Below are 12,590 nucleotides of genomic sequence, written 5' to 3' on the forward strand. Positions count from 1 at the left end.
ACCTGGCACTGCTGTAACAGAAGACCGCAGACCTGGAGCCTTTAACAGCCAATATTTATTTCTCACAGTTCTGGAGGCTGGAAGTCTGAGATCAGGGTGCCAGCACGGTCGGGTTCTAGTGAGAGCCCTCTTCTGGTTGCAGACTGCCAACTTCTCACTGTGTCCTCCTCACACGGCAGAGGGAGAAGAGACAGCTAGGCTTCTGGCTGCTTCTTATAAGAGCACTCATCCCATTCATGGGGGCTCCACCCTCAGGATGTAATTATCCCCCAAAGGCCCCACCTCCAGATACCATCTCACTGGGAATTAGGTTCCAACCTATGACTTTGGGGGGACACAAACATTCAGTCTGGAGCACATTCTAATCAAGAATGGACAGTCTAAGGGTGGGGCACTGGTTCTAAGGATGGCGCACTGGTTCTAAGGGTGGCGCACTGGTTCTAAGGGTGGCGCACTGGTTCTAAGGATGGGGCACTGGTTCTAAGGATGGGGCACTGGTTCTAAGGGTGGTGCACTGGTTCTAAGGGTGGGGCACTGGTGTCCTAATCAGGAGAACCGTAGTCCACAGGAACTTCTATCTGCATTTCGATTGCAATGGATACTTAATTAGCATCCTGAATTTCAGAAAATAGATTTTGTTGGTGCAAATGGTAACGTGTGCAACACAAGTTAGACGGGGGCCTCGTTGAAATTGTGTGTATTGGCTGAGACATTTTAGGGACCCCCCTCCCCACCAGATGACCAGTAAAGGGTCTAGAGAGACTGGCCTCCATCCTCGGGGTGCTGCTGGCCGAGCCTCGTCTCTCTAACAGCCCTCCATCCGGCCGTGGGATTGGGAGGCCCTCTGGTTGCTCCTTGCTGACTGTAAAGGAAGAGAACCCTTCCTTTGGAACATTTGCCTGGAGGAGGGAAGCCTTCCTGCGAGGTGGTGGTGGAGACAGAGCCGTGCAATGTGGCGGAAGATGCAGAGCGCTAGAAGTCAGCCACCTCTGGGTCCCAGTCCTAGCCTGACCCTTGCTGCGAGCTGTGTGTCCCTCGAATCACTCGGCGACAAGACGAGGTGTCAGATTCATCGGGGGTCGTGAGGGTCATGAGATGCTTGTGAAAGCTCTTCGAAGATTGCACTTAGCTGCTAAGAAGTCTCCCTCATCTTAGAGCTTAAGCTGGCGGTATTGAGTGGCTAAACCATCGATACCTGTCTGGAAAATGAACTTTTGAAAAGACTGAATTAGGTGCCTCTCTCACACTCCGCTTTATTTATTTATTTTTTAACTTTTTATTTTATATTGGAGTGTAGCCAATTAACAATGTTGTGACAGTTTCAGGTGCACAGCAAAGCGACTCAACTGTACATATACACGTATCCATTCTCCCCCAGAATCCCCTCTCATCCAGGCTGCCACATAGCATTGAGCAGAGTTCCCTGTGCTATATGGTCGGTCCTTGTTGGTTATCCTTTTTAAATATAGCCGCGTGTACATGTGAATCCCAAACTCCCTATCCCTTCCCTGCACCCTTCCCCCGCTGTTAACCATAAGTTCATTCTCTAAGTCTGTGAGTCCATTTCTGTTTTGTAAATACGTTCATTTGTATCATTTCTTTTTAGAGTCCACATATAAGCGATATCACATGATATTTCTCTTTCTCTGTCTGACTTACTTCACTCAGTATGACAATCTCTAGGTCCATCCACATCTCTACAAATGACCCAATTTTGTTCCTTTTTATGGCTCAGTAATATTCCATTGTATATATGTACCGCATCTTCTTTATCCATTTCTCTGTCGATGGACATTTAGGTTGCTTCCATGTCTTGGCTCTTGTAAACAGCGCTGCAATGAACATTGGGGTGCATGTATCCTTTTGGACCATGTTTTTCTCCAGATATATGCCCAGGAGTGGGATTGCTGGGTCGTATGGTAGCTCTATTTTTAGTTTTTTAAGGACACGCCATACTGTTCTCCATAGTGGCTGCACCAATTTATCACACTCCGCTTCAGCCTTGACAATGGCTAACATTTATCAGGCTCTGGCTCTGTGCCAGGCACTGTGGACGTGTTAAAATGAGTAACTCAGGAGGTACTGTGAGCGTTGGACCCCATTTCAAAGATGAAGAAACCGAGTCCTGGAGGGGCTCAGTGATGCCCGAGGTTACACAGCCAGTGGGTGGTCCAGGGGTGGGAGGGGAAGGGGGGGAAAGAGGGGATCCCAGAGCAGGCACTTGTGTCCTTTACCACTGCATGAAATAGCAGCCGTCCTGTGACTCCTTGTCTGTTTCTGCAGGGAGTGCAAAGAGATTGTACCTGGAAAACTAGGTGCCAGAGAAACATTTGTCCAATGGGGTGTTCGGTGCAGGATGCCCGGCACATAACCAGCCCTCATTTATTGAATGAACAAGCAGTGCCCGAGAGCCCCACGCATAAGAAAGGGTGGTGAGAAGTCATCATTGCTGATGGTTGGGATGATTGAAACAGTCTTGGGATTTGTACTTTTCAACAGATCCAAAAATCTCACAGGTTTATCTTCTTACGGGGTCATTATGGTACTAGGAGAACTAAAAGTGGCTCCCAAAACAAACAAGCAACAGAGAAAAAGCTGACCTTTAACCTGGCCTACCTGCAGACCTCAGTGTGGGCTGACTCTGGGGTCTCAAAGGAAGTTCAAGAATCTGGCCCAGCTCCCGGTTACCTGATAACTAATAGCCTATGAAGAGATAACAGAGCAGAGATGACAAAGCCTAATGAGGAATGCAGGTCTTTTTCATTTGGGGTAGAAAAGTAAAGGGAGGGTCCCAAGCCTGCTCTGCTCCCCCTGGGGCTTATGGGGGTCCTGCTTCATAGCTGGAGGTGGGACAGGCTGCAGAGCTGCAGACTTCTTGGGGGACAGGCGGCTGACGTCAGTGAGGGAAGCAGGTTCCACGGGGGGGGGTGGGGGGAGGGGAAGGGGTAAGACTGTCTTCAGCAGCAGCCCTGACTGCCTTGCAGGCCTGTCTTTTGCCAGAAATGTATTTCCCAAGAGGAGTTAAAATCCTTACTTTTACGGGAAAGCTCTCATCTCATAGTGGCCCGTAAGTCATGATGGGAGTCAAACTAAACACGCCCGCAGGCTGGATTTGGTTTACAGGCTGCTGTTTCTATCTCTGAATTAGACACTGAAAAGAATGGCAAGAAGTCACGAATAGCACCAGCCCGTCCCAGGTGGAGTCAGGATGTGGCAGTGCTGACAGGTGCAGGGGAGAGAGCTGCCGTCCCGCTCACCTGCGGGAGGTAGGACCCACCCTACACCTGGCTGCCCCGCTTCTCTCTGCAAGTTGCTCCCGCCTGTGGCATTAGCGCCACCTAGTGGACTTTCCAGGAAGTGCTCCATGTTGACACCCACCAAGGCCAGAGGAAGGAGGTGGGGTACCAGGACCACCAGCCAGAGCCAAAGCAAGTCGCCAGCAATGAAATGGAAGCTGTGTTTTGGATAAGCATAAACGCCAAGCTCCCGTGGGATGCTGAGGCACGGTCCAAGGGAAATCAGCGGGGCTGTCTTGCTGTGTTCTCAGGCCGCCCAGTTTTGCTTGCCCACCTGATGGGATCTGACCCTCCACGGCAGCAGGAGGCCCCCAAGCCCAAGCCATCAGCTCAGAACGGCCAGACGTATTTCTCAGGAGGAATTAGGTACTTGGGAATCGACGTCTGTGGCCAAGTTCATCCCGTTTCACGAGGATAACATCTGTGTTCATGGTGTTTAAAATCCGTTATATTATGCATGCTCTTCAAGCTATGAATATTTTCCCTTCACTTTTAAAATCACTTCCCATCCCCTTATTTTTGGAAAAAAGTCAAACTCTGTTTCCAAACTCTCCTGCATCTTTCCACACATGTTTTCCTGAAACTCATTTGCTTGAGGGAACCCATCCCATCTTGTCGGAAAGTGCCCCCTGCCACCCAGGGCATCGGCGTTTGCTGTCAGAGCTGCGTGCAGTCTTGGGGGCGTGTGTGTGTTGTGTCCCATGGAAAGCCTCTTAAACCAGGGGGCATGGGTTTTGTCTGCTCTGCTCTTCCTTGCCGGCCCAGTGTAGACCCTGCACACACGTGTTGGCTGTGGCCGGTCAGCTCTTTGTGATGTGCTGACCCTTCACGCCAGCATGTTTGTTGCCGTTGCTGCTATAAGAGCAGAGCAGAAATGATCTGGTGCAATACCCAGCTCTGAATGTTCGCCTCATGGCAGCAGGTTGAGAACATCACTAAGGCAACTGGAACTTTCATTTTGGTGTGACCTCTGTGTCCTGACTTAAAAGTCCCAGATCTCTGCAAAGTCGTTAGAAAAGTCGTTAGTCACTAGAGCACAAACAAAAGACCTGGGATTTCGAAGTCTCCACTCCATCACTAACTTCCACTTGCAGAAAGGGCCCTTTTGTCTCAGGTTTGAGGTTTTCCACTTATAAGATGAAATGGATCTGAGAGTGTGCTGTGAAGGGGCCGTTGGATTGACCCAGAGCCAGCTGTGTGGGATGGAACACTCGCTTCTTCAGCGTCCTTCCCACCTGCAACACCCGTAGCCCCGGATGGGAGAATCCAGCCTTGCTGGATGGAATTTGTAAGGAGCGGTGTTGGAGTGTTATTAATGGACACAGCACCAACACTGCAGGGCGAACAGATTGGGAGGGGAGGGAGGGAGGGACCTGGCTGGACAGCAGGTCATGCAGAAGAGGATTCCAAGGATGGTTAAGAGCAGCAACCAGAGGCCTTGGAAACTCCCGAGAGGTCCAGCGGGCTCCACTAGGCAGAAACCCAAGAAAAAAGTTACCCCTACTTTTCTCCAAGAACACTGGAAATCAATGGGGGATGGAGACAAAGGGGAATTTCGAGAGTCCTTGTAAGATGAAACATCCTATAAAGTGGAGTTCCTTGGGAGTAACAGGGAATGTTTTCATCTGTACTTTCCCACCGTGACCAGTATTTATCTTCCCACTTGCAACTCAGGTCAGAATGAAACTGGAAAACAGCCTTCAGTGACTTTTTTTTTTCCTTAGGAACTAAGTTATTATTTTGTGTCTCTGTAGCTCTATTTCCTTTAATATTTCATTGTTTAACTCTCACAGAAATTCACTTATTTTATTTTTTACTATTATTTTCACATTTAAAAAAATTTTATATTGGAGTACAGTTGATTTACAATGTTGTGTTAGTTTCAGGTGTACAGCAAAGTGATTCAGTTATACATATACATGTATCTATTCTTTTTTCAGATTCTTTTCCCATATAGGTTATTACAGAGTATTGAGTAGAGTTCCCTGTGCTGTCCAGTAGGCCCTTGTTATGTTTTATATACAGTAGTGTGTATATGTTAATCCCAACCTCCTAATTTATCCCTCCCTACCACCTTTCCCCTTTGGTAACCATAAGTTTGTTTTCTAAGTCTGTGAGTTTCTGTTTCTGTTTTGTAGATAAATTCATTTGTATCATTTCTTTAGATTCCACATGTTAAGTGTTATAATATGATATTTGTCTTTTTCTGTGACTTATTTACGATAAGTACGATAATCTCTAGGTCCATCCATGTTGCTGTAAATGGCATTATTTCATTCTTTTTTACGGCTGAGTAATATTCCATTGCATATATGTACCACATCTTCTTTATCCATTCAGTGACTTTGAAAGAGACAGGGAACTACAGAGAAAATGAATTTTCATAGTAACATCAAAAGGGCATGACCCATCACTCTTGGGAAAGAGGCTGGTCTGAGTTGCTGAGGTCGGGGAGCAATGGGCAATTTGTTTAAGTGTGGACTTTCCCACCCCTTTCCCAGGCTCTATCTCACCACCCTTCCACCAAGGCAGTGGTAGTCCAGTCCTCACAGGAGGGATACAGAGAGGGAGAATCAGGAATCAGGTGGGAGCCGGGAAGAGCTGCAGACAACCGGGAAAGCTGCGGAGGTTGGGTTCTCCAGAGACACGCCCTCCCCTCCCCGCCGAATCTAGAGGTGGCACCTCGGAAGCCAGGAGATACTCATACCCAGGAGTGAGTAGCTGGCAATAATCAGAAGATTAGCATCTGAGGTCTGGTCATGACAGCAGTGACTGACCCACCTTCTAAAGGTGGCCTGAGGCTTCTGGTTTATAAGAGGGTTGTACGGGTGACCCAAAAGTTAAAAAAAAAAAGGTCATCAATTGGTTGCACTGCAATGACACACATAGATGACCCTCCAGGTTAGGATTTGCATTTTACCCCAGCACCAACTGCGGCCAACAGAGTCCTGACGCAAGAAAGCTGTGTTCCATGCTGAGGATTGTTGGTCAAGAAAGAAGTCAACAGGGCCAGAGAATTTAGGTCAAGGTGAGTTTATTGTCCAAATAGCATAACCTAATTGCATCCAAAACCATTTTCAAATCCATCTTTAAGCTAGTCAGAAAAACAGGTTATTATTTTTAAAAATCACTTAACACTGAACAGATAGGACCTCTGAAAAGGCAGCTTGACTATACCATGTCACCATCATGGCCAATACAACATTTTTTTCCCATACTTCCTAAAAACCTTCCGTGTATACTGATCATGCTACTTTAGCACTTGCTCGCATGCCGACCAAATAAACACCCACACCTCTTACAGAGTACATGGTGAGAGAATAAAATTGACTGGATATGGCATCACACTCATTTTAAAGCAAAAAAAAAAAAAAAAATTATAATAATAATAAAAGAAAGTCCAAGACGAGAAACTGTAACTGAGAGAGAGAGAGAGAGAGAGAGATCTGAGGTACATGGTAATGAACATAATGGAAAAAATCCAATGGCCTGGTGATCTGCCGGGGATTTCAGAGCTGGCCAGCAGTAAGAAATACAACCAATTAAAAAAAAAAAACAAAAAAAAAAACCACGAGAACTTTTTTTTTTTAAAGGATAGGCACCTGTCAAAATACACTGGCTACTGTAATGGCTACAGTCAGTAAGGCACTTTTTTCCCCAAAGTAGGCTGCAGGCAAAGGGATAAATGTGGCAGCTCCAGCATGCACGTGTATGTTTGCCGATGGCTTCTGGAAACCTAAGCCAAGAATCGGGTCTGACAGCACAGCCAAGTCTAAAAGCAGAGACACACGGATACAGAACGGTGGTTCTGGCTGAAGTGACGGTTCTGGGTCATTTAGAATCCAGAATCATGAAAAGCCAAGTGGGATGAGGAAGCCATACACGTCCTCTTGAATCTCCCGGCCCTATTTTGTACAAACGGGTGACAGGAACTGCCCCGAGCCCGCTGTGCTCCGTAGCTACAGAGCGTCTGCTGGCTGAAGGGGACTTTACCGTCTCAGCACTAATTTCCCTTTTAAAGCTATTCTCAGGGTCGGACTGTCTCAAAGATAAACAAAGAGGAATCCTTTTGGCTTAGAAGCCAGCTGGCTTACTCAGATGTCCCCCCCCCCATTCTTACTTCCCATTTCCACTCTACCAATATTCTCTTCTTCAGCTAGAAAATCATTATTTACATGAGATAAGGTGCGAGTCTATTTCTTCTCCCAGCCCTGCCCCCTGTGGCCCGTGGAGGGAAAATGCCCCTGCCCTCTTTGAGAAAGTCATCCAATCCTGCTACCGTCCTAACCCGGCAGTCCCAGGGCTCCCAGGGCAGCGTGGACATGGCCTTGGGGCCGGGCCGCGGCTCCTTCGGAAGGGAAGCCCCCGATGCCCGCAGCCGGGGTGGTGTCCCCCCTCGGAGCCACGCGTGCCCGACTCGGATGCTGAAGGAGGCCGGACGGGGCCTCCGCTACAGCACGCAGACCAACAGGGACCTGGCTGGGGGACACAGTGGGCTGCTCAGTGGGGTGGGGCAGTTCCAGAGGACAGCCTCCCCGGACAGAAGCCCCTTCTCTCAACCTATGGGGAGCATTCTGCTGAGGCATCGGTCCCCCGCCCCCGCCTGCATGCTTCTCGGCTGTTATGAACCCGCATGGAACTGAATTATGCTTAGCATATATTTTTGGCATACAAGGATTTTCCCCCGTAGGATTTGGCCAAAATAGGGGAAGGAACAAAATTTGGCAGGTTAGGGGAACAACTTAGCTCCCACTGATGGAGAAAAACATATAAACAAACAAACAACCAAAAAAAAACCAAAAGAAAAAAGCATAAAGAGGAGGAAGTAAAGAAGAGAGAGAAAGACAACAAGGTAGAAAAAGACCAGAATAGGTTTGGAACCCTCTTAGTGGGAGGAAAGAGAAAAAAATGCACGGGGAGAAGTGAACTCCTCTGGGACAAAAACTCCTACCGAGGAAACCAAGATCCAAGGAGCGGGTACAAGCCAGTTCAACAAAGCCGGGGTCCCTTCTTTTGTGTTAAGGAGAGAGCAGGCAGAAAAGCTAAACTACCTAGCACCCTCCCCATCAGCAACCCTACACCTCCCATCACACTAGGCCCTGAGGATGGGAAGAAGAAAAAGCCAGAAGGCCCCAGTGGCCCCCTGGGGGCTCCAGGGCTGGGAAGAAGAAAAAGCCAGAAGGCCCCAGTGGCCCCCTGGGGGCTCCAGGGACAGTGGAAAGTGAAGGGCTCTGGCGAAGTCTGTTGGCCTGTTTCCTTCCTTATTTGTCAGGTTCTCTCATGTGCTGCTTCCCTCTGAGCTTAGTGGCTGGTCACTGTTCAAGGGATGTGTACCTGGCTTTCTCTTTAGGTTCCAAGACTCCCAAGAACTCTAGGGCCCTTGCATCCCTCCATCCCGTGGAACCCCTCAGGGCCCAGAAGAGTGGCCTGTGCAAACTGTGCTCCCGATAAAGCACAGGCTGCTCGGCCTTCCTCTCCAAAACCTCAGAATACAGCACCCACTGGCCCACCAGGAATCCCTAGAATGTCAGGGTCATGTAACTCACCAAGTCCTGAACCCTTCTAACATACTTCACGGGAGACTGACTCAGCTGGGACTGCATCCCTGCAGAGAAGCAGCCTCCCTACCTCCCTTCGACCACCAATCCAAAACTCATCGGACCCATTTTTCCAACCATGCCAATTCAACGCACGATCTAAAACCTGAAAACCATTTAGTGCCACTTAGCGAGGACCTGCCGCAGGCCAGACAGGTGGGAACAGTTGCCATGGCAACCCTACCTGCTGCAGGTTCAGACCTAGGAAACCCTCCGAGATCATCCTGAACGGGGGCTGCCCGTATCCGGGAAGGGGCCAGAGAGAGGGGAAACGTGCCAGATGAGAAAGGACCCAAAGCAGAGGAGAGCCCTGCTTTAGAAAGGCCTGCAAGATGAGACTCTCCAAATAGCCTGCTGGAATTCTCTAGTCTGTGTCCTGATCGCTGGTACCCAAGTGGTACCTAGTCCACTGCATCAACCTCTGTGCTGAGTGTCAGCCTTGCGGGGGAGGGGAAATCCCTTGGTTCAATTGCATTTTTTCCATCATGATGAGGATACCAGAGTCAGAATGGAAGCCTGATGACCTTCACCACGGAAGAGGTCCCTGGGCGTGAGACCCTGGGACCAAAACCTCCACCTTCCACCTGGGAGGGGCTGCAGCCTCCTCCCCCCATCTGCCTTTCCTGACTAATGGGCTCCCAAGCAGAAACTGTACGGTTGTGAGGTATTATGAGAACAAAAATGTGAACCATTTTCTTTTGTAGCTATTGATTTTGTCCAGTAAACCTGAGGTAAAGAATACTCTGTCTTTGAAGGATGTGACCAGAGAGGAAAACAAACAAAAAAAAATCCATGAATACGCTACCAGAAGAAAACAAACTATGTATGGAAGGGCTTTTCCAGTACGAAGAACTCCTATCTCAACCATCTACTTCAGGACTTGGAAATTTAAGCGGTAAAATAATATATTATAAAATTGTTTATAAAATAGCAGCACACTCGGTGAAACATTACAGCTAGGTACTGTTAATGTGGATAACAATGAATGATCTTAGCTTCTTAGCAGCGCAAAAAAAAAAAATAATAAAAAACTGAACATAATAAAATGAAAAATAAGAGACCCTTAGATTTTTCTCCATCTTAAACCCTTATACTACGAAACAAGGCAGAATCTGTGTATAAAACAATTCTTCAAAGTAGCCCTGTTCTGATCTTTTTCTTATTTTTACTTAAAAAGGCAAATATTTTAATAGCTTCATTACCTGTCAATTATAATTGTGCAAAAAAAAAAAAAGTTGGTGCTTCAACCTCTCTGCTAACTGAATGCCTCTAAGACGTGGAGAGGAAAAAAAATTCAAGTACGCTGAATGCAACCTCGCAATGAAATCAACAAAAAAACGGAAACGGGAACAAAATGCCACACTGATGACCCGCTGTCTGTCTTTGCACCAGCAATAACGTTTTTTTCCATGTCCAAAGGAGGAGTATAGAGGTGGGAATTAAGATCCTTCTGTGCCATCAAAATGGTAACAGAGTTTTGTTTTTAGGAATGTTGTGATGGGGATTTCAGCGGAAGAGGGTGTGTCTTGAGTTCCGGTGGGGATGCCAGAGAGTGTCAGATACAGGACAGCAACCCAACTGGGGGCAGGAGGGGAGGGGGCACAGGAGGAGAAGGGAGGCAACTACTCTGCATGATTTGCATAAACCATCCCATCTATCCCTCGGGAACAATTTTTCAAAGTGCTTTTCGAATGGAATGGTTTATACCAAAACGCTCACCTGTGGACCAGACATGCCAATCAGCACCAAAGAATTCGTTTGTTTCCTAATGAGGGATGCCAAGGTCACATTACTCTCTTGAACACATCAGGAGAAAAGTTTCCATTCCAGATCCCACCCTCGGGCTCCGTCTGCCTCCATTTCATAGGAGTTTTGGGGATGGCCCGTAGCTAGATTGCCCCTTTTAGATAAAAACTGGGTGGTGTCTGCAACGAACCATGTTTGGAAGAAGAAGCAAGATGTCGAAAAACGTGAAACCCCAGGATCCAATCACCTGTGTCCAACGGGCAAAACATCATCTCTTTTAGGTAGCAGCTACTGTAGACAGCAAGAGTTGTCACTAGAGACCCAGCAACGCTCCTGACTTAGTAACAAACAGGTGGTCGGGAGCAAGGGCGCTTCTCCATCCAAAATGGTTCGATCGCACTGAGATTATTTTGTAACTCCCTCCCCGTCCTGTCCCTCCTTATTTCTAATTCCTTCTCGAGTTCATTGCTTTGCAATCTAATCCTGCCATAAATGGCATCCGCAATTCCTCGAAATTATCCTACCAGGGGTATATATGTGCTAGCTCATAACATGAAAAAAAAAGTCTCTAATTTGTTCCCATAGTGCAGGCATACATTTTTGCTAGCTACTCTGCAGGTTTTCCTGTAAGCATTTTACTATGACTTTTAATATCATCAAACAATAACTGTTCGCATATATACGGGATTCCCTTCTGTTGTACTTCAAATAGGCACCAAATGCTTTTAATGATTCCGTTTTTATAGGACCTTTATCTCTCACTTCTAAAAGATCTTTCAATATGATCTAGGTGGGGGCAGTTTTTTTTTTTTTAAGTTTCATCCTAAAACATAAGAGAACAAAACACAACCAGAGAGAAGGAGAGAGCAGATTGGACGCTTCTCTCCCATTCGGCCTGCCCGACATCCTCTCACAGGTCAATATCCCGCACGTCTGTAGGGGTGCTGGCTTGGTCCAGCTCGTCCTCCGACTTGGATCCGTCGCCCTGGTCCTGACGGTACTGCTGTAGGCTGTTCAGAAGCACCACCTCAATCTGCTCCTGGCAGGCTTTGAGGCAATCCTAGAAGAAGAACGGTCCAGACCAGAGCTGTTAGCAAGGGCAACAGTACACAGAGCAACTGACGAAGAAAACACACACGATTCAAGCCCCGCCTAAGTCCGCGCTCCTTTTCCAGTAGAAAGAAAGTTGAAACGTACGGGAGATGCATCCTTCCGGTGCCGGGGAACTTCACCACTCCAAGTGGGGTCCACAGACCGGCAGCGTCAGCACCACCTGGGAGCTTGTTAGAAATGCAGAACCTGGGACTTCCCTGGTGGTCCAGTGGTTAAGCATCCACCTTCCAATGCAGGGGACGCGGGTCTGAGCCCTGGTCGGGGAACTAAGATCCCATGGGCCGCGGGGCAGCTAAGCCCACGGTGCCGCAAATACTGAGCCCGCGCGCCAAAACTAGAGACAAGCCTGCGTGCCGCAATGAAAGATCCCGAGTGCCACGACTGAGACCCGATGCAGCCTAATTAATTAATTAAAAAAAGAAAATAGAAATGCAGAACCTCATCCCTCTCCAGACCAGTCAAATCAGAATCTACATTTTAGCAGAAGCCCAGGTGAGTTGTATGCACAGGACCTGGGCAGCACTGGCCGAGATGAGGAGCCATTTGTGGCCACGCGGCGCCTGGTAATCCAAGGGCCAGCGAGATGCTTCCCGCCTGGGGAACGCTGGGAGGTGAGAGGAAAAAGGGGAAGGCCAGCCGTACAGACAGTGTGACAGCACTAGACTACCCAAGGGATAGATAAGAGAATGGACTGAACCACACTGACCCTCACAGCAACTGCGGAACCTCTTAAAAACCATCTGTTTTTCGCTTATTTACCGTTCCCTTAACTCTCATAAAAATACAACACAGAAATGTTTACAAAATTCTGGACACTTGAGCCGTCTAAGTTGGGAAT

General features: G+C 47.9%; 1 protein-coding gene across 1 annotated transcript in view; it reads right to left on the reverse strand.

The window, feature by feature from the left end:
- Positions 1 to 6,322: 6,322 nt before the first annotated feature.
- CCND2 (cyclin D2) overlaps positions 6,323 to 12,590 on the reverse strand; it is a 28,117-nt gene continuing 21,849 nt past the window's right edge. The window contains exon 5 of the mRNA XM_061205874.1: positions 6,323 to 11,699. Within this exon, the coding sequence (XP_061061857.1) occupies positions 11,550 to 11,699 (150 nt within the window). The 3' untranslated portion in view covers positions 6,323 to 11,549. The remainder of the gene's footprint in view (positions 11,700 to 12,590) is intronic.

Source organism: Eubalaena glacialis, chromosome 11 (assembly GCF_028564815.1).
Source record: "Eubalaena glacialis isolate mEubGla1 chromosome 11, mEubGla1.1.hap2.+ XY, whole genome shotgun sequence".
In the NCBI taxonomy this organism is placed as follows: domain Eukaryota; kingdom Metazoa; phylum Chordata; class Mammalia; order Artiodactyla; family Balaenidae; genus Eubalaena; species Eubalaena glacialis.